At 36.8% G+C, this 22455-nt stretch overlaps 1 protein-coding gene and 1 non-coding gene across 2 annotated transcripts; one reads left to right on the top strand and one right to left on the bottom strand.

Moving 5' to 3' along the window:
• The first annotated feature begins 2066 nt into the window (after nucleotides 1-2066).
• Nucleotides 2067-6784, top strand: LOC133853650 (protein NRT1/ PTR FAMILY 6.3). The gene is made up of 5 exons (XM_062289647.1): nucleotides 2067-2269; nucleotides 2352-2529; nucleotides 2627-2666; nucleotides 2780-3351; nucleotides 5735-6784. Exons 1-5 carry the CDS (start codon nucleotides 2155-2157, stop codon nucleotides 6603-6605), a joined length of 1776 nt encoding a protein of 591 aa, XP_062145631.1. The 5' UTR covers nucleotides 2067-2154; the 3' UTR covers nucleotides 6606-6784.
• A 12247-nt stretch (nucleotides 6785-19031) lies between these two features.
• Nucleotides 19032-19137, bottom strand: LOC133856428 (small nucleolar RNA R71). Its single transcript, XR_009898200.1, has one exon. It is a non-coding gene; the product is annotated as a small nucleolar RNA R71 (small nucleolar RNA).
• Nucleotides 19138-22455: the final 3318 nt, after the last annotated feature.

The following is a 22455-nucleotide window of genomic DNA, read 5'->3' as shown; positions in this document are numbered from 1 at the left end:
ATCAAGTTATTGAGCACAATGTAGCCCTTAGGGCTAATTTGTAGTGGTGGACGTAGGTGTCTAACACCGAACCACCTATAATTCCTTGTGTCATTTTCTCTCTCTTTCTTCCGCTTTTATTCTTGTATTTTAGATTTATACACAAATCTCAACATGGTATCAGGGCCATCTTTCCTTGGCCTAAATAGTCCAATCACACCACCACGCACCGTCAAGAGTTTCTGCCTTTGAAACTCTGCCCCTCCGAAGTCGTCTAATGACCTTAGTAGAAGCGCCAATTGATAGATCTAAAGCTGACGTGTCCATCGCCACCGAAATCACCACCATAGTCATCCTTACGCGCCTCCATGCGCTGCCCTAAAATACTGCTCGTTCAGCCACACGTTGCCACAAACACCAATACCTTCAGTGCTCCCTTCGTTTAACAAATCTGACTCTGGTGACTCCATATCTGTCAAAATCATCCCGAACTAACCTGTGACGTGCCCACACGCGTCATACAAATGTTTCTGTCATTTGAGCCTGCACCTTTGCCGGCCACCACGCGCCACCATCTTCAGTCTTTTCCAAAGGAAGATATCAGATTTCTTATTGGAAGCTATCGATCTGTATCCAGCACGCGCCCCAACAAAGTTTTACATGCGGTCACGCGCTGCCTCTACCTCTTTGCGTATACTCCACACGGCACATCTCACCCATCCAGCTCTTGTGCGTTACATTGGATCCCAGCCTACGATTCTACCTGCACCTGCGTTACACCAGATCATAGCTTGCAAGTTCACATGTATGCACCACACTGGATCACAGCCTTGAGGTCCTACTCTACTTTTGATGTACTCACCTACACTAGATCATATGCTTCACCCAAGCTCACAAGCTTAGAGCGCTCCTACATGCACCAGATCCGAGCCCATCAAGTGGGTTTCGAAGAAAAAAAAAAGGAGCGGTTCAAACGGACCACTTCACATGTGCCACACACCATTTCGGGATTGGTGCGCCAACTCAATAACCGCCCACATGGGCTCATCTTTTTATTTTTTTCTTCTTGGCCAAGCAATCTGCCCCTAGTCGGTTCTTGGCCCACAACGCCTACCTATAACCGCCCAAGTGAGCTTTTTTTTTTTTTTTTCTTCTTCTTGGCCTACAGTCGGTCCCTAGTCAGTTCTAGACCCACAATACCTACCGATAACCACCCAATTGGGCTCATCATTTTTTTTCTTCTTCTTGGCCAGCAGTCGGCCCCTAGTTGGTTCTTGGCCTACAGCCTCTATCGATAACAGCCCAAGTTGGCTCTTCATTTTTTTTTTCATGACCCGCAGCCGACCCCTTTTCAAATAAATAAAAAATAAAAAAAATGGATTATTTATTTTTTAGTTTCAGGCCCAAGTCCGCTTCCGTCAGTCTTCACCATTGGCTACCACCTGCTGTCATGACTGGCCTTCCGGCCGCCATTCTCTTGTCTCATTTGGTAGCGTTCGTCAGTCTTCACCATCGGTTGTCATCTACTGCCCACTAGCATCTTGTCTCCTTTGGCAGCGTCTGTCAATCTTCACCACCGGCCTCTGTTTTCTATTTTTAAACTTAAACTTCTAAAAATTTTCACCTTAAGTTTGAAGGGAGATGTTAGAATATATTCAGAATGTATTCTAAATATATTGCGAATATAATATTATTGATTTATATTTCCTAGTCTAGATCGATTCGTATTTCTTTGCATAAGTCGATGTAGGTTTACTAGTATATGTCGACTTATTTAATTATAAATAGAGACATTTGTATTGTAAATAATCAAGTTATTGAGCACAATATAACCTTTAGAGTTAAAGTAATGGACATAGGTGTCTAACATTGAATTACTTACAATTTTTGTGTCATTTTTTCTTTTTTGCTTCCGCCTTTATGATAGTATTTTAGATTTATACACTTAAGAGCGCGGAGGTGGAACGTCCGTAACATTTCTGTTGCCATGGAATCAAACTTATATTACAGCCTTACACGCGTCACTTCATGGAAAACTCAGAATTTTTTTAATGTCTTTGAGCCCTAGCGCGCTACAATAGGCGTCTAGCCCCGCACCTGCTGCGCCGGAGCGAGATTTAATCAATCCTCTTGATAAAGAAATAAAACAAGGGCACATATTGCAGAGCTCAAACAATGAGTGAACTCCCTGGAACACAAGGGAAAACCCTCCCAGATGCCTGGGACTACAAAGGCCGTCCAGCCGAGAGGTCTAAAACCGGTGGCTGGACCGCAGCGGCCATGATTTTAGGTCTCACATCCATCATTTTTATTCATCTACCTTGCTCTTCTACCATACTACTAATCCATTACTCTTTCTTCAATATATATAGGTGGAGAGGCAATGGAAAGGTTAACAACGCTGGGTATTGCCGTCAATCTGGTGACTTATTTGACTGCTACTATGCATTTGGGAAATGTTACCTCTGCCAACACGGTCACCAACTTCCTTGGCACCTCTTTCATGCTCTGTTTACTCGGTGGCTTTATAGCCGACACCTTTCTTGGCAGGTTCAATTGATACTCAAAATTCAGTAATTCACTCTTCGTATTCTTCCCTTCCTAAAACTTGCTCAAAATTAGCTTGATTTGCTTTCCCTTTTCGCAGGTATCTCACAATTTCCATCTTCGCCATTGTACAAGCAACTGTAAGACTTCCATTTTTGGTTTTTTGTTTATATATATATATAGGCATCTGTAGGACTTCTTTTTAATTGGCTATGTGCCATTTTTTTCATACCCTTAACTTTTTGGTGATTAGGGTGTCACAATATTGACAATCTCAACCGTAATCCCCAGCCTTCGTCCACCTAAATGCGCTGCCGACGGCGTTCGGCCCTGCATCCCGGCAACCGGCACGCAGCTAGTAGTTCTTTATTCAGCGCTATACCTGACCGCCCTCGGCACCGGTGGTCTAAAATCAAGCGTGTCAGGGTTGGGGTCGGACCAGTTCGATGATTCGGACAAAGAAGAGAGACTCCAAATGACAAACTTCTTCAACTGGTTCTTCTTCTTCATAAGCATAGGTTCGCTAGGCGCGGTTACAGTTCTTGTGTACATCCAGGACAATCTGGGGAGGGACTGGGGTTACGGAATTTGCGCATGCGCCATTGTGCTCGGCTTGGTTGTGTTCTTGTCAGGTACGAGGAGGTACCGGTTCAAGAAGCTCGTGGGTAGCCCGCTGACGCAGATTGCTGCGGTGTTCGTTGCCGCCTGGAGGAAGAGGAATTTGGAACTTCCTTCGGATTCATCGTTGTTGTTCAACGTTAACGACATTCAAGGTGAGGAACCGTGGAAAAAAGAGCAGAGGTTGCCCCATACCAAGCAATTCCGGTTAGTGGTTAATTACTACACCCTATGTACCTCAACTAACTGCTTTTCCATTTCCCTCTCTCTTTTTTTGTCTTGTTTGACTACTATCAAAAAATTAATCGTGTCTCCTTTTGAAAATATATAAGATTACATTTTCACTGTTTTGTTAATTAATTAGGGATTTGACTTCGGTACTGTAGTTTTGAACTACAGCACATCTGCTATAATAAAATGGGCGGTCAAGATTTAACAAGACAATTTTAACTCAAAAGACGCATATGCCGTTTGTGTCCTTATCTGGCTACATTAACTGTATCAGAAAAGACGTCTACTTTGAAGAAATACCACACACCGGCTTCTTTCTTCTTCCCCACTAAGTAACAAATATTTGTGCATCTCCATGGATTCAAACTCCTTAGAACTCAAACTGTTGTCCTGCAAAGATTTGATAGCATTCAATTTTTTCCAAAAAGTCTTAGCTTATGCACTCGTCTCAATAGCCAGAGATATATGGTCGTTAAAAAAAACTTAAGCGGGAGCAGAATCAGCACCAGAAAACTCTGGCTAACGGAGAAGGAGATGAGAATCCTAAATGGAGTCAATTAAACCTTGATGCCGCATAATTGACAACCTGTGATGTCTGCACTCTGACAAAGAATAAAGAGGCGACGTGTTGTAGAAGAGAAGGCAACGGAGAAACTGCCACGTTTCCCTTAAGAGTCCTAATCAGTTGAGCCATGCCAACCCAAAAAATATGTTTGCTAGTGTGATTTGAGCTTGAAATATGTTCCACCGATATACACTCGATTACAGAGGTGATAGATGCATAAAGCCCAATCTTAAAAAAGCAAAGACCCCCCCCCCAAAAAAAAACTTTTGAGTTAAAAATGTCTTGTTAAATCTTGACCGCCCATTAATTCATTACAGTAGATGTGCTGCTGTAGTTTTGAACTACAGCAAGCCGGATCCATTAATTAGGGAGCTTCATATTAAATATCTTACTTATTGGACCATTAATTGTTTGCTGAGTAGCCTTATCTCTTCTAGTGGGCCATAATCGTAACCGATGGACAAGCACCAGAATTATTATTATTTATTTTTTATTTTTTATTTTGAAATCAACAAGCACTAGAATTATTGATTTGGGTAGGTGACGTCTTTTTAACTTAGTGACCATCCAGAAAGGGACTGCCTAGTTTCATTGGACAACCACCCTCTCTAGAATATCCTCTCTATTCTATACTATACATAATTTTTTTAAAAACCATAATATTAACTTTAATAATTTATATATAAAATTAAATTTAATTGTATTAATTTCAAATTTTAACGGTAAAGTAAATGCTAACTCGATCTTTCTGTTTGATCGACGTCCTTAATTTTAAGTGAAGTCTAATTGATGGGAATAGTTAAGTAAGAATGGTTAAGCGCAAATATATATATATATATATATATAGTAATCTGTTTGTGGTATGAAAAAGATATTATCTAGTTTTCATATTCGAAATCAGAGAACCAATTAATTAAAAAAAAAGAAAAAAAGAAAAAAAGAAGAAATCCATGCATGCCAGCATATCCGGCGCCCTTCACTATGATTAGCTGTAACATGCATGCCCATGCCGTAGTTACAAAGGGTTATCAAAGACAAAAGGGAATCATGGCACGAGGTGCTATATATGCCTATACATGCCAGCAGACAGCAGTGTCTCTCAAATCGATTCTCACGCCTCTTGTCACCCACCCCAGTCCCCAGCTAATGCAGTCACGGACAGATTAGCTTTGTATTCTCTATCTTTCGTTACATCATATTCTATTAATAGAAAAAAAGCACTTTCAGAGAACTGTCCGCCCATAAATGGGGGCTTGATATGAACGGAAAAGTAGTAATCACGTGATCCACCGACTTATCTTCGCCCATCAATCTTTACATAACAATTCTATTTGCTCTCATTCCTAATTTATTGAGCTGCATGAGCAACTACAGGAATGAGAATTTTTTCTTTTTTCTTTTTTTATTTTTTAATTTATATAAGAACAAAGTTGGTAACTTTGGTGCGCCAAAGTCCAAGCTCTCGTTTTGGACTATGGCAGTGGGGAAAGTAAAAAGGTAATATTTTAATGATACAGAAAAAAATAAGAGATGTCGTTATTGTAAAATAAATTTGAATCCAAAAAATAATAATAATTTAATTAGTTTCTTAAATTTAAAGAAAAATAGATGAAAAGCTATTGAAAATGCTCTTATATTTATGCATGACACCGTTGTTAAAAACCATTTAAGATTTTTTTTATATATATATATTTTTTGAACTAGCTAATTAATAATAGTGGCGTATGTATAGCTTATAATTTCTTTTTCTTTGTTAAATTTTCATGGCCGGCTTTCTCGATCCTATGCATGCAGTTTCTTGGACAAGGCAGCAATCAAGGGCCTGGAAATAGGTAGTGGCATGACCGTCGTTAACAAGTGGTATGTATCAACGTTGATGGATGTTGAAGAAGTGAAATTGGTGATTAGAATGATACCCATCTGGGCCACCACTATCATGTTTTGGACAGTCTATGCCCAAATGACCACATTCTCCGTCTCACAAGCCACCACCATGGACCGCCGCATTGGCTCGTTTCACATCCCCGCAGCATCCCTAACAGTCTTCTTCGTAGGCAGCATTCTCTTGACTGTCCCAATTTACGACCGAATCATCGTTCCCATGGCAGCAAAATTCCTCAGAAACCCACAAGGCCTTACCCCACTGCAACGCATAGGGGTTGGCCTTGTCCTTTCAATCTTTGCAATGGTGGCAGCAGCACTCACTGAACTAAAGCGTTTGAGAGCCGCACGATCCCATGCCTTAACGGATGATCCAACAGCTGTGATCCCATTAAGTGTGTTTTGGCTGGTTCCCCAGTTTTTCTTTGTGGGATCCGGGGAGGCCTTTACGTATATAGGGCAGCTTGATTTCTTCCTAAGGGAGTGCCCGAAAGGGATGAAGACTATAAGCACTGGGCTATTTTTGAGCACACTTTCGCTGGGGTTTTTCTTTAGCTCTTTACTGGTTACTATAGTGCACAAGGTGACTGGGAACAAGAAACCGTGGCTAGCAGATAATCTCAACCAGGGGAAACTTTACGATTTTTATTGGCTTTTGGCAATTTTGAGTGCTTTGAATTTGGTGATATATTTGGTTTGTGCAAAGTGGTATGTGTACAAGGACAAGAGGCTTGCTGAAGAGGGAATAGCGTTGGAGGAAGTAGAGCCTAGTTCCCATGCATAAGAGTTTCTCTCGCTTTCATTTTAGTTTTTTATTAAATCAACCCCTTCCTCCTTCATTGTGTTTGCAACCTTTTTTGTACAAAATTAAGAAGAATGGAAAGAATATCCGCTTTTGGGAACACAGCAGATGAACAATGTATATCAAAATTCTGAAATGTTTTTAATTAGAAGTGTTTGACATGAGAGACCGAAAACAGAGTTTGTAAACAAACAAAAACAAAAACTTCAAGCAATGAAGGAACTGTATATTTTCTTGATGATATATGATTGTTCTGCTCACAATGCAGTCTATTTATACATAAAGAATGGGAGACAAATAACAAATCTTGTATCGACACTCATTAACACGATGAAATTGGGTATGGAAAGATTGCACTAAATATGGAATATGTTAAGCGGGAGATTGGACATGTATATATATATATATATATATATTCACAGCTACGTTTAAATAGTGTGTTGTAGATGAGTTTATATGTATATGCTTCCAAGCGGGAGATTGGAACATGTATATATATTCACAGCTACGTAGTACTTGTTTACAAAACACAATTTTTACCTTATCAACTACGAAATGTTTTAAAATGAAGTATTATACTAATGGTAGTTGTTATTGTAAACGTATGATAGAAATAAAGATATGTCGGCTCATTACGAAAACTTAGTGAGTTTTATACTGTTGAGACCGTGGACTCACTATTTCACTTATGCGGACGTGGGTGACACAATAATCATGTAAATGATTTTATGTTGCAGATTTAGGCGTCATGTGCGGTAGATTGTGTGCGAGCTTAGAAGTCGTCGAAACATTTAATAGCTGATAAAGTAAACACTAGTACTCTATAAGCAAATAGAAACATTTCCACGTTGCTATGATCATATATACGCATTCCAATCTACCGCTTGAAAGCACATATATATGAACCCATCTATCTCATGTTATACATCTTCATATCATATGCCATCCAGCCGTAGCTATATACATATGCTCTGTTCTATTCAAACTAATAGGCAAATTGATACGTCTATCATGAAAACTCATTTAAAACATAACTTAAATCATTATCATATAAAACTATGCCATGCATGCTTTTATGTACATTTCATCTTTACATTCTTTCTTTCTCATCACTCTAGGACTTGTTTCGACAGTTTCTAGGATATCCTTTCGTATATATACTTAACATCATGAGGGGCTTGTCCCTAGGTAATGAGAGCTTGCAACTCACTCCTTCGAGGACTTGTCCTTCATAAAATCATCATTACATTTCACTCTAGGACTTGTTTCGACGGTTTCTAGGATATCCTTTCGTATATATACTTAACATCATGAGGGGCTTGTCCCTAGGTAATGAGAGCTTGCAACTCACTACGAGGACTTGTCCTTCATAAAATCATCATTACATTAACAATATCGAAGGCTTGCCCTCATGAACTTGTCCATTAGTGTGATGTTGGAGGCTTGTCCCAATACTTTAATCTCTTATGCACTTTCTCATTCATGTTCATTCTCATGCTTTGTGCTATAAAATCATCTTGCTTTCACTTTCATATACATGCTTTCAACATCATATCACTTTCATACCTCACAAAAACATAACATGAAATCCTTTACACATCATCAAACTTGTAAAACAAATATCTTTACTCAATCTCATAAACATTCCCATAAATCATGTCTCATTCTCATTTCTATAAATCATACTTTAAAGTTCATCAAAACACATCTCAATATCTTTGAAAGCATTGGAAAGATACTCAAAATACATGCTATTATAAAATATCATTGGCTTGAATTAAAGCAAACATATCATTTAGGTGTGACAACCCATTTTTTTTTTTTTATACAACATACAAAAGGAGTGATCACAATTGCCATGTTGCAAAGCCAACATATGGTACATTCCCCATAATATGTACTTGATATACGGAGTCAACGACTATGCAACATAACACATATAAACATGATTTGATTAGCGGAAGGCACGTCTATCAACATAACTATTAATTACACAAAAGAGCCATACATAAGACTATCTATTTAAGGCTTATCAAATATTAATTACATACTCAAAAGATTGGCTCTACAAGTACAAGTGTCACAGGCGACACGAGCCATATAAAAAAAGACTACAAAATGCAGACTACCCTCGAATCCATGACATATGACCGTCGCGATGAGCTTCAATCATAGCAACCCATACACTAGGCAACTCGGTTATCTTATACATCCGCGATACCTGCAGCCAAAACACAAACATCTATATGGTTGTGGTGTTAACCACATCCGTGCATATGAAAGTATGAATTCACCACTTCAGCAGTATAAAACTGTGGTCTCAGTAATATAAAACTCACTAAGTTTTCACATAGAACCGACATTTCATTTTATCATTCATTTACAATAACAGCTTCCAGTTATGGTTATGAAAATCTATCTCTTGGAAACAAATCATATCTGATAAGGTAAACACCGATATTTCAGAAACACGTGAAAGTGTACTATGCAGCTATGAACGTATATAAGCATTCCAATCCAACGCTTGGAAATTGCATATATACAAGCCCTTCTACAACATATTATTTTTATTCTAAGTAGCTCAGCCATACACATATAAAAGCATTTCTATTTGGGAAAAACTAGCATACAAGTACATCTAAGCAAAAAACGAGTGGCATCATCCCTAACTATACAGAGATACAAACATTTCCAAATCTTGGGAAACACGAGAATCTAAGCACAATCTAGCTTGGTGCACATGAAATATCTTATATAGTCTAGCCAAATAGAAATATGCATATATTCTTTGCCATTAAAACTCATATGCATATTAGTACGTCTAGCATGAAATCTATTACATATAGTCATGAAAACATCTTAAACACCACAAACAATGCTATGCATGCTCATGTATATTTGTATTTCACTTTGGGACTTGTCCCGTCGGCTTTAAGGATATCCTTTCGTGTATACTTAGATAACATTATGGGGCTTGTCCCAAGGTAGTGAGAGCTTTCAACTCACTCCTGCTAAGGACTTGTCCTTCATAACGCTATTAAGATTCTATTTACAGCATCGATGGCTTGCCCTCTCTGACTTGTCCGTCTGGAGACTTGCTCGATTCTTATAGTGTCTTATGCATTTCTCTCACACCTATGCTCATGCTTCATGCTCAAACATTGAATACATTTACATTTCATAAAACATTAAAAATGTAATGTCATTTTCTCAATCACAATTTACGTAATTTAAATCCCAACTGCAGCAGGCATCAAAACACATTAAAACCTATCTCAAATCATTCTTTCATATTCATAATCTCAAAACACATAAACATCATCGACATAACTAAACATATTTGAAATTATTGAAGTCATCCAAAACACATAATCAACATATTGTCGGTTTGATATAAAAACCATCATATCATATCATTCTATAAAATACGTAAATCATATCATCTTTTCTCAGTGAGTAGAATACTCACTTTGGCTGCATGGATGTTGGGGCTCACTTATGGATTCCTAGACATCGACTTGCAATGCACAATTGTAATTCAACACATTGAACCACATCTTAGTAATTTGAACTCAAAACGTCTCAAATAGCATTTGAATCGCTCAAGGGCTATACCCATGGAATACCCATATAATTTCTAGGGTTCCAATCACCTACTCAATCACAAATAACACTAACCCATGAGGATAATCTTAGGGTTAGGCACTTAAAATTACAACTTAGACAAATACCCAAAAAGTTAGGGTTCTGAAAAACTTACCGAAATTCACCCAAATGCTACCCGGAGCTTGAGGAACGTTTAGGAAGCTCCAAAACATGCAAAACCTAAAGAATATTGAAGATTAAACTCAAACATATCAAGATTTAACCCAAAATCCGAAAAGACGAGTTTAAAAATTTACCACAAACCAATTGGTTAAAACGTAGATCTCTTCACATAGATCACGTTTCCGAAGTTAGAATTGTGGTATGTGATAAGCTGTAATACCCTGTATTTTAAGATATTTAATAAAATATCTTAAAATATGATTTAAGACCTAATAATAAGGCAAAAGAATAACTATGAATATTTATGAAAACAAATATTCATTTATTAAGAAGTGTTTATAGTTTCAATCTAATAAAAGTTCAAACGGATCTTAAATTTTGAAATGACAGAAATAGGGTCAAACAAACTCCGTTTTGGTCGATTCAAAAGCCAGAACGCTCGTCTCGAAGTCCTCTAGCTGCCCGTAGAATTTCATAATTTTTGGACTTCGTTAAGGATATGAAAACACCTGTAAAACATGGTACCCTTAATTAGGACGAAAGTTTAACATTATAATTTGTGGGCCCATTTTAGTTCTTCATGAACCCAGCCCATACAACTAGCCCATTTCTATTGCTGTGCTGTCCACAAACCCAGCCCAACTCCACGTGATAGGCTAGCCTTCATATACAAGTTGACAAATTTACACATAAAAGCTTCAGTTCATTTGGACAGCACGACACCCATGTGCAGCCCCCTTGCACACTTAGTTCCATTCTCTTTCTTTGCAACTGCTCACCCCCCCTCTAGCAAGCTTGCTACCCAATGTAATACCCGGGAAAAACACTATGCTTAAGATATTGTCGCATAAATAAAAATATGTGCACACGCATGCATAGGTATAAGGCTTAATAATTTTTATTAGTTTAAATAAAATTATATATTTATACATGTAGAGAAATCGGGTTAGTAAATAAATTACTAACCAAAGTCGATCGAGCGACTCTACAGTCGATCGAGAGACTTTGGAAGCGAAGTCGATCGATTGAATGTTAGATCTATCGAGCGACCTAATATTTGTGGGAAAATAGGATCAATCGAGCGACTTTATAGTCGATCAAGCGATTCTGGGTCGAAGTCGATTAAGCGACTTTATAGTCGATCGAGAGACTTAATTATCCAGTGCGGTGCAGTTTACGTTGACACAGCGATGAGCGATTTTCAACCCTTGATTCTTGTACCTACACCGTGTTCTCATTACCTAAAGATATGAAAATCCTATTCTAGAAGATATGGGAGATTTGGGCTGCGATTTGGAGGATTATTTGGCTCAAATCTGGCCATTGAAGTGTTTTCTTGCTGGCTTGATCTCAGCCATTCAAGATTTCTATATATAGCATGCATGGGTGACTAGATTTCAGCAACTCTTCTTCTCTATATCTTACGTAAACCTGCTGTTCATCTTTTCTTTTAATGCAGTAGCTGGAGCATGAAATTCCCCTCATTTCACCTTACTTTCTAACACCTAGTAAGCCAAATTAAAGCCTCATACCACCCTCAATCCATCACAAACCAGTAGGGAATTTAGAGCTCAAACAATCTCTGTTTTGCATCGAAAATAGAGCATCACTCTCTTTGCTAGTACCTTCCCTTTTCTGGACAGCAACTCTTCTCCACCATTTGAGTCACTTTAAAGAAGCTTTGGTAAGTATCTTCTCCCTTAAACTTCTCAAAGAACAAGTAGTCCTATTGCTGTTTTGAAACTATGATTTGTTCTTGCTTTGATTATGTACATATATGTATGTTGTGTGAGAGTTTGCTAATTTATATTATGTATATATGTGTTTATGTGTAAGCATGTGGGTGTGTATGTTTACTACATGAGGAAAGTAAGTTGGAGTGAGTGAATTGTGTTTAAAATGGATCAAGAAAATATTAGTGTAAGAATGTTTGTTGAGGTTTTGATATGTGACATATATAGTAAGGAAATGGGTATGTGACTTTGTAGGAATATATGTGTGTTTGGGTTTATTAACTTATAATGTGTAAATATATATAGAGATATATGTGTGTGCAAATAATAAGTAAGGAGAATGAGATTGGAATAGAGAAGTGGAGTAATAAAAAGAAATATACTTGTGTGGAGAGACAATGAAAATGTGTGATAATTTAGAAGGCTTGAAGAAAATATGTGTACGTGTGTGGGTTATATGTAAATAAATATATACTAGTTGGAATTAAGGGTTAATAAAAGAAGATATTTAAGTTTCATTACTCAATAATTTAAGATGGCGTTCAATATCTTGATTAAGAGAACCAAACATCAATACCGTCAACCAATTTATAAATGGAAATATTAAGATGATTGTTATAATAATTTCTTGAGGATAAGTATAGTAATAATAAATATTGTTATAGTGCTTTTTATTAATCTATTGTTATTACAATGTAATTATGCAGTTGTTGGGAAAATCTTTAGAGGAGAAACTAGTAAGTATCTCTATACTTACTGAGGACGAAGTTGGTTGACTTTTCCTATAATATATGTTTACTGTTTTATGTACCTGATTGCGCATGCGACTTTGCACGTTTTATTATTTTTAATAATCTATCTAATAACAAGCTGCTGGATCCAGATCCACAGTGGGTACATGTGGCTTCACATGAGTTCCTAAGTTCTTAGTGAATGAGGAGGTATCTGAAAGTGAATAATAAATACAAAAACTGGTGTACCTAGGTCACCAGGAAAACCGAGGTTTCCAGGAGCCTAGGCTCCCAAAGAAAATAATTAAAAGTTAAAGGGAAGAAGCCCAGGTTTCAAATAAGACGCTAACCATGCCTAGGCCAACAAAGGAGTGGAAAAAAAGGGAAATACCTAAAACTCGGCATTTAAAACTGTCATATCACTCTTTATGATTATGTTTATATTCAATTTATGGCTATGATTCGCGACCATAGATTATATATTGCACATACATATAATCATGAAGCCATTGCATTATGTAGCATTTATTAAATCAGCATTCACATTGTTATGGGAAACAGTGGACTCACTTTAGTATTTTATATTGTTGTTTTCTTCCTATAATGTGTGATAATTCAGGTTATGAAGAAGAGGAATATCAGGACTGTCCAGACTCTTAGATGGTTCCTGATACTGGTTTTTGTGAGGCTAGATTGCCTTTCTTTTTGGGAACTACCCCGTTATAGTTCATTAACCTAGCTCAAGACAATATTTATAATTTTGCAGTTATGTAGATATTTTACCTTGTATGACTATCTTGCCCTGTGAAGCATTACTACTACTGCTTTGTATAATTATACTAATGAGCTTACTATATCTATTTTGAGGTATTTCAGTAGAAGCTCTAATGTGTCATTTAATTCCCAAGTCTATATTATATCTATTTATAATATGTTGCCAATATTTAACTCTGATAAGTTAGTAATATCACGTGAAAATTCAAAAAATTTCACTTACGCGTTACACCCAAGTTCTAGTTTCAGCCATTAAATGTGATAAAACAAGCAATCAAAGAGAAACCAGCAAGTTGGAAACCAATTTTAGTTAGATAGAGATAAGGAGATATTTTGAGAGTAATCATTATTTTTGATGAGACACCAATACTTGCTCCCCAAGTAGATGTTATCAGCCATTAGATTCAATCAAATTGGTGTTATCCCAGCCGTCCGAAGCTTCTATATAATGAGATGCACCCTTTCTCAGTTTCACGCATCTTCTTCTTCTTCCTTCTTCTCTGTTTCAACAAGGTACTCTTCTCTTCTCTTGCTCAGTTTTTTAGTCACAGCAGAGAAGCCCTCAACCTCTTCCCTGTCCTTCGTTCATTTCAGCAAGGCAGAAAACCCAATTCTCTTCTTCTCCCTTCCTCTCCCTGTGTGTTACGGTCTGTGGCAAAAAAACAGAGCAGAAAACTCTATTTTTCCTCTCTTTGTGTTGCTCTCGGCCAACATGAATTCTAACAACCCAAAACACAAACTCTCCCCTCCTCCTTTCTCGGCTTGTAACAGAATCAGCAAAGAAAATTCTGTCCCTCTCTCTTTCTCATTCAGCCAGTAGCTTAGAAAGGTAGAAATCTCTCTCTAAACTCTGCTTCTCTTTCTCAACATGTGACTCTTTCTTTCTCTCTTTATCACGGCTGCTCAAACACAGCAAGAAGAATTTAGCAAAGAAACAAGAAAATGAATTCTCAAGAACTCCCCACCGTAAGCCTTCCTCTTTCTCCTTTGTGTTTAGTCTTTTAGTAAAACAAAAGAGAATGATAGAAGAGAGGTACCAGGTTCTGATCCTAAAAGGAAAAGATAAGGACAAAAAGAAATTTAGGGATCCTAAAATATGAAAGGAAAAGAAAAAGAACTATAAAAAAGTAATGGAATAAAGAGACATTTTAATATCTCAAAATACCATTTTGAGATATTTGTTGAGGCTTTGATTTATTTTATGTAATTTCGAAGTCATTAACTTTGTTTTAATATTTTGTGATTTTACAGTTTTTATTATTTGAAGTATCTAATGTTTTAAGTTATGTTTTAATATGATATTTCAAATGGCGTATTTAGATAATAAATTACACTGTTGTGGTGCCCGAGTAAAAAGTAAATATTTTATAAAGCGTCGTTACGCTGCCCAAATATTTAAAGTATTTTTAGGCATTATTAATATTAACGTCGTTATTTTGCCCAATTTCATAAAAGAATTAATTATGTAGTTATTCTAAATCCACATATTTTTAAAGTATAAAACCCGTTAATTATATTAATGAAGTTATTAAGTTTATTTGATTTAAAATAAGCCATATGTTGGCTAAAAACTATTTTGGTATCTCACTGTTTCAATTAGAATAACTGAAATTCTATTATGGGTTGCGAAATTTTATTGTAAAAATTGTGAGTTTTAACTATTATACCTATTTTTATAAAATTGGTATTACGAGATCTATTTTGATAAATAAATATTTAAAGGCCTTGATAAATGTCGTAATAAAGTCCGCATAAAATGATTAGTAATAAAATGTAATTGGACTAATTTTATATGCTCTTACCATGTCAGAATAATAATAGGATTAAGAAATCAGAAATGAGAAAATGATTAAAACATATTATTAATGAATTATATTGATTCACTATTGTGTGCATTGAATTATATTGCAGTGTATTCTTGTGTATTCTGTTTACGATGTTAATGAAAGGGAAAAGAATGAAGAAAACAAAAAGAAGAAACACTTTGTTGCTCTCACGGGTTGCATCTCTTTTAAAATGAAAACAGAAAAATTCTTTGTTTCGTGTCCTACAGCAAGGGTGCAGTTTTAGCCCTTTTTCTAAAAGCCTTTGTCACCAATTGTGTGGAAATCCTTTTGGAAGCAGTAGACGGTAAGTATCGTTATACTTACTGACACCATGTTGGTGGACTTTTCCTTAATATTATGAACACTTATTTATTTATTTGTCTGCGCATGTGATTTTACATATTTTCTATTTTAACTAAACTGGTTAATAAAAAAGCTGGTGTGCAAAGGCCATCAGTAGGGCATAAGCCCTGTGGAAGATCTAATAAAAAACAATACTGGGATGCAAAGGCTAACGGTATTAATATAATAAGATTTGAGCATAGGCTCTGGATGAAAGAAGCATAGGCTTCAAATATTAGAAGCATAAGCTTTAATTTGACGGATAAGCTTAGGCCCCTGATAAAAGAAGCATAGTCTTCAATTTGACGAATAAGCATAAGCTCATGATAAAAGAAGCATAGGCTTTAAATATACAAAGCAAGCATAGGCTTCAATTGGAAGGAGCATAGGTTCCTAGAATAAGCCGTTAACCGAGCAAAGGCTACAATTAGAATTAAGTAAGAATAAAGTTGTCGCTTTAATGAATAAAACTCTGCATATAAAACTATCATATCATTGTTTTATTATTATTATTATTATTATTATTATTATTATTATTATTATTATTATTATTATATTCAATTCATGCCTAGAACATGAATTGCATATATATATAATCATAGAGTTATATTTCATTGTGTTGCATTTTATAAATAAATCAACATTCATTATATTATTGGAAACAGCTGACTCACTTAGGTATTTTTGTATTATTATTTCTATCTGTATTATTTATTAATACAGGGTTTGAGGACAAACAGTATCAGGACTATTCAGATGCTTAAATGGTTCCTAGTGGAGGTCTTTTGAGACTAGGTTGCCTCCTGTATTGTGGACTCTTGGATGTGATGGACTACCCTGCTTAGTTTATCCTTTCATGCACATGTGTCAGACTCTTTTCATATGTTTATTTGGTGCTATGATATTTATTACGGTATGATTGATATTTTTTTTAAGTGCCGCTTGTGGCACATATGTTATCAATTTAAATGTAATTATTATATCAGAACGAAAAGGTATTATTTTATATATTGAGGTTATTCAATCAGCTCTGATGTGTCATTGTAAAAAAGAAAATACATATTCCGCTGCCAATAATTAACTCTGATGATGTCGTAATGTCATGTGAAAATCAAAATTTTCACTTACGCCTTTTTGTAAAAGGCGGGGAGTTACATAAGCGCCGAATGTTGCACATTCTAGCCTCTTAACTCGCGTATGTTAAATTTCTTAGCATTGTTATTTGTTTAATTTTGTTTTGTTTTCATGTTTTAGGGCCTTATAAAATAAATGCAAGATATTTTTGAAGTATGCTAAAGTCCGGGGATCGAGCGCACAAAAAGATGGGATCAAGCACACCTATGATAAAGCGCCTCAGCATTTAGGATTGAGCGCAATACTCTCGAGCAGACTTCCCTTGGGCTCGAGCGCATGCGAGCATGCTGTACACGACAGGAGTCCTATTTCAGCTTGGATTGGAATTTCAAAAAAGGAAAGGGGTTTTACTTATTCCACTCGGACTAGGGAGCCTATTAGGATTTTTTTAGGATTCCTGTGGCTTCTAGAGCTTCTTTAATCCCTATAAATAGGCCTCTAACATTTGAAGAGAAAAGAGACAAGCTTTGGGGAAGAATCAAAGACTACTCAAGAAGGAGGTTTTCTTTAGTTTTTCTTTTCCTTTATTATTTTCTTATGAGGAGGATTATTTCCATCCAAATTATGTGTAACTAAGTTAGGGCTCGATTGAAGCCCTAATCATGTCTCTTTAAGTTTTTCAATCTGCCTTGCTACAATTTATATATTGATGCTTAACTTGATTAATTTTAGTTTCTTGAATTCCTCACATGTTTATGTTAGACCAGCATATTCTTGTGGTATGGATTTGTTATTTACGTCAATTTGGATGACCGACTCCTTGGCATAATAGAGTAACCAAAGAACCCCGCCACAGGTTCTTGGATTAATCAACATAAAGACAACTGGAATAGATACCATGTTTTAATCTGAGTGTGTTTACCGATTTCCATAGATTTATGCTTTCTTGAAGAACAACTTAGTAGATAACATGCTGAATCCTTCAAGGAAGAAAAGCGTTAGAGAAGATACCATACCTAACTCGTTGCTTAGGGAAATCAATAGCTTTAGAAGAAGATACTATTCCCTTGTAGCTGGTAAAAATTAAGCATTATGTTATGATTTTAGTATTGTGCATATTGCGAATCTTATTTGAGTATGATTAGCAGTAGATATCGAAGCCCCACCCTTTCTTATTATTTTAATCTAATATTTCATCTCACTTCATTGACGTATCGCTTTTAGGAATTTCTCTTTAAATACAATTTATACCAATCCTCATGGGAATGATCTCATATTTGCCTGCTATACTATTGTTTTGATCTTGTACAGTTGAAAGTAAAACGTACAAATATATATATCTATTTAATTAGGTAGATATTTGCACAAAAATTTTTTTGCACCATTGCCAGGGATTGTGTAAAATTGCGTTGTAAAAGTTTTTCCTTTTATTTTCGTATCACTGTTCATCTAAAAAAAGAAGTTTATCTCATATGTTTCTGAGTTATTTTCTGCAGAATTTTGGATCTGGTCTTGCGATCGAGCACACAAGCTATATTGCTCGAGCGCAATTGTGATCAAGCGCAATAGTTCCTGGGTTCAAGCGCATTGCCAGACAGCAGTACTGAAGCTGTTGTCTACTACAGTGTTTTCTGCTTATGCAAGGTCATCGATCTAAGAATTTCGACATTATTCCATACGATCGAGAGATCGAACGCACTATTCGACAATCTCAATGGCAAAGAGACAACTCCGAGACAGGAAATAGATTCGAAGTTGAGGATGAGATGGCAAAAGTACGTATAGAGAATCCACCTGAGCAAAAGCCAATGAAAAACTCTTTCATACCTCAGAATCTAAATTAGCCATCATGTATTGCATTCCAGCCAAATCTAAAAAGCAATTTTAATTTATCTCCTCATCTGCTCAATATGGTTCCACATTATAGAGGCACACCTATGGAGGATTCTTATCTTCACATTTGGGACTTCTTTGATCTCTGCAAAACACAAAACATCCATGGCTTAAATGCGGAAGGAATCAGGTTAATTCTTTTCCCTTTTTCTTTAAAAGATAATGCTAAGTAATGGTTAAATTCTTTGGTTGCATGGTCTATACACAATTGGGAAGAGTTAGCCACAAATTTCTTGAAAAAGTTCTTCCCGACCCAAAGGACTAGGCAATTAAGGAGTGAGATTCAAACCTTCCCACAAAAAGATGGAGACCTATTCTTTGAGGCATGGGAACACTTCAATGAGCTACTTCTCAAATGCCCACATCATAAACTATCTCAAGACTCTCAAGTACAAGCTTTTTATGAAGGTTTAAATGATTCTAACAAAAGTTTTGTAGATTCAGCTTGTGGAGGCGTGCTAATGGAGAAGAATAGCGAGGAGGCCATAGAACTCTTTGAGACTTTAAGCGAGAACTCTCAACAATTCTCATCCCGAGGGAGGCAAGGACTCAAAGGAAAGGGGGTATATGAAGTGAATATCAATGGCGGAGTTCAAACTCAAATGGCTACCAGGGAGAAAAAGCTAGAAATGCTAATGAAAGCCATAACTACTCATTCAACATATTGCTCAAGTTGAGGTATGTGCTATATGTTCTCATTCTAACCATACCACTGAGACTTGCCCCATGTCTTCATATACATATCAGGAGCAAGCGAACTATGTGGGTTAGAATAACTATTCTCCAAAGAACAATCCATACACCAACACTTACGATGCAGGGTCGCAAAACCACCCCAATCTTTCATGGAGTAACAATCAAAATGTGTAGAATCCACATGGGCAACAATGAAATTTCTAGCAGAGAAATGTATATCAAGCTTCACCACAAGCGGTTCAACCGAATCTGGAGCCAAAGAAGAATGACCTTGAAGATGCTCTACTCAAATTTTTGACTGCACAACAACAGACCAATGGTCAAGCAAGTCAAGCTATTCAAAAATTGGAGGCCACTACAAGTCAAGCTATTCAAAGACTGGAAGCACAAGTGGAGTAGCCAAAGAGATAAGCGAGAGAAAGAGCGGCGAATTTTCATCCCAAACAATACCCAATCCAAGAGGTAAAGAGCAACTCATGGCTGTGACAACCCTCGGAAGCGTGAAGACCATTGATAACAAGGTAGGAACTAACAAGACAGTACTAGCATCTCCAATTGAAGCCACAACGACAAAGGTAAGTGAAAAGGAGAAGGTGAATGCACCACCCTTCCCTTAAACGTTAGTAAAGCCAAAAAAAAAAAAGTAACCTCTTGATGTTTTTGAGATTTTCAGAAAAGTTCAAATAAACATTCATTTATTAGATGCAATTCAACAAATTCCTTCTTATGCTAAATTCTTAAAGGACTGTTGCACTAATATAAGGAAATTTCAGGATCATGAAAAAGTTTCTTTGACAGAAGAGGTAAGTACGGTACTATTGAGAAAGTTGCCACCTAAACTGAAAGATCCTAGTAGTTTTGTTATTCCTTGCAGGATTGGTGACCAAATTTTTTATCATGCATTGCTAGATTTAGGAGCAAGCATAAATCTGCTGCCTTACAATATGTATGAGAAATTGGGTTTGGGGGAGCTTCAACCAACTTCAATCACCTTACACTTGGCAGACATAAGCATTAAAATACCGAGAGGTATCTTGAAGGATGTCTTGGTAAAGGTAGATAAATTTATCATACCTATTGATTTTATTGTGATAGATATGGAAGAATTCCCTATGCCATTGCCTCTACCTATTATTTTGGGAAGACCCTTTATGAGAACTACAGATACAAAAATTTGTGTGAAAAAGGGTATTGTGAAGATGAAGGTGAATAGGGAGAAAATTGAGTTCAAATTACCCCAAGATAATCTTAATTGCTCCAGTCTATTTTGACTGTTTCCCTTATTTCACAGTAAGTCTAAGTGATCCCCATATCCTAAAAGTTTTAACCCTAAGTATCAGAACTCAAGGATACAAAATCGTTGAAGGAGTTCAGCCTTTAGCCTTAATTTACAGGATCTACTATAAGTGCACTGGAACTAACATGAACTTCTAGGCAATCAAAAGAAGCCCAAGTGGTCAAACCATGTTGATTCAAAGTAGTAGCCAGAGTAACGCGAGTATTTACGTTCCTCGAACTATTAATTGGACTGACATTGAGTTACCCAAATAATGGAGTTCAACCAATGAAAGTTTTAAGCCTGAGCTCATAAGGCATAATCTAGGAGACCTAGATTATATCCAGCAGTACTTGGATGGTACTGTTAAGATTAGTGTGGACAGAGTGATGGTGAGCATAGAAGAAGATAGTAATGTGCATAATAATCTGCATATCAAAATCTGAATACAAAACAATAGAGTATTCAAGGATCATGAAAGAGCTTAAAAGTAATGCTTAGATTCAAAATAACTTGAATGTAAAACTTACAAATGAACTTAGGCCAAAATGCAACTGGCGATTACAAGCTTAAACTTAGAATCACTGGAATGAAACATTACAAGTGTTTGGCTTTTGAGAGGTTCAAGTAGGTTTACAAGAACTGGTTCTCACTTCAAATAAGCTCTGCCTTGAACTTCATACTTCTGCTCCTTAAATAGACTTCAGGAGGGCTTAGGGCTGGGATCACGGGATGCCAGCATGCTTAGTGTTGTCAGGCGTGCACCGAAAACAAATTCCTTCTGCTTTTACTCCAGGTAACTCGCACCGAAAGTAGGGTAAAACTTTTGGTGAATAGTGAAAAAGTCACTATTCATGAGTAGTACCATGTTGGGTGGCCGACCGAGTACTGTTTGCTTTTGTCTTTTAGTGTCGACGGGGCAAACTTTAGGAGTCCAAGTCCAAATCTGTGATATCATAGGGATCTTGGGCATCTTGGAAGAGATCAAAGTTGTAATGATGCTGAACAGAAGACTCTGCAGTAGAGGATTCTTCTTCTTCATCACCATCTTCAGCCTCTATAAGCTGTTGCATAAGCTTAAGAGCAACTTGCTTGATTTTAAAGGGCTTCTTCCCTTTTGAAGAGGAAAAGGACTCTGGCTTAGGAGAAGCAGGCTCAACTTGAGTCTCTGAAACATGAGTTACAGAGTCTTGGATTTCTAGAGGCTTTTCTGGAAACTCATTTTTTATCCCACTACTTGACAGAAAATTGTCTGGCGACGCAGTTTTGAGTACTAAACATATATTGCCACTTTAGAATCCAGGAGACTTTGAAATGGGCAAAGAAGTGGACAGTTACTGGAAACTGTTCTTCTTGCTGGGACAGTTTTTTAACGGTAGAGAAATACCGTATGGCTTCTTTGACTTCCTCAGGGAGGATCTGGTGAACAGGTCCATGAACTTGCCACCACCTGTGAAACCATGAAGGAATTGGTCCTTTAAAGTTTCTATCAAAATTGATAAACCAGGAGTGGGTGAATTCCTCATTCTGGTGCAAAAGGACTTTGTACCAGGCATCCACATAATCATGATAACTGAATTGAACTTTCCTGTTGGAAAGACTTCTTAGAGCATAAGGGGGCATTCCCAGTCCTTTTGTGAAACGAACTTCATAATGAACAGAGAATGGAAAGCAATTCTTCCAGGTGTTCTCTGGCAAGGGATGGAGTTGATTTGAATG

The sequence above is a fragment of the Alnus glutinosa genome, chromosome 13, assembly GCF_958979055.1.
Source record: "Alnus glutinosa chromosome 13, dhAlnGlut1.1, whole genome shotgun sequence".
Classification (NCBI taxonomy): Eukaryota; Viridiplantae; Streptophyta; class Magnoliopsida; order Fagales; family Betulaceae; genus Alnus; species Alnus glutinosa.
The sequence above is the reverse complement of the archived record's forward strand: the minus strand, read 5'-3'. Positions and strand labels throughout refer to the sequence as shown.

What these genes read in the sequence shown, in the direction of transcription:
- LOC133853650 (XM_062289647.1), top strand. Translation starts at nt 2,155, where the DNA reads ATGAGTGAACTCCCTGGAACACAAGGGAAAACCCTCCCAGATGCCTGG. An exon ending in GCCGACACCTTTCTTGGCAG is followed by an intron (nt 2,530 to 2,626) that starts GTTCAATTGATA and finishes CCCTTTTCGCAG; the next exon opens with GTATCTCACAATTTCCATCT. An exon ending in TCGCCATTGTACAAGCAACT is followed by an intron (nt 2,667 to 2,779) that starts GTAAGACTTCCA and finishes TTTGGTGATTAG; the next exon opens with GGTGTCACAATATTGACAAT.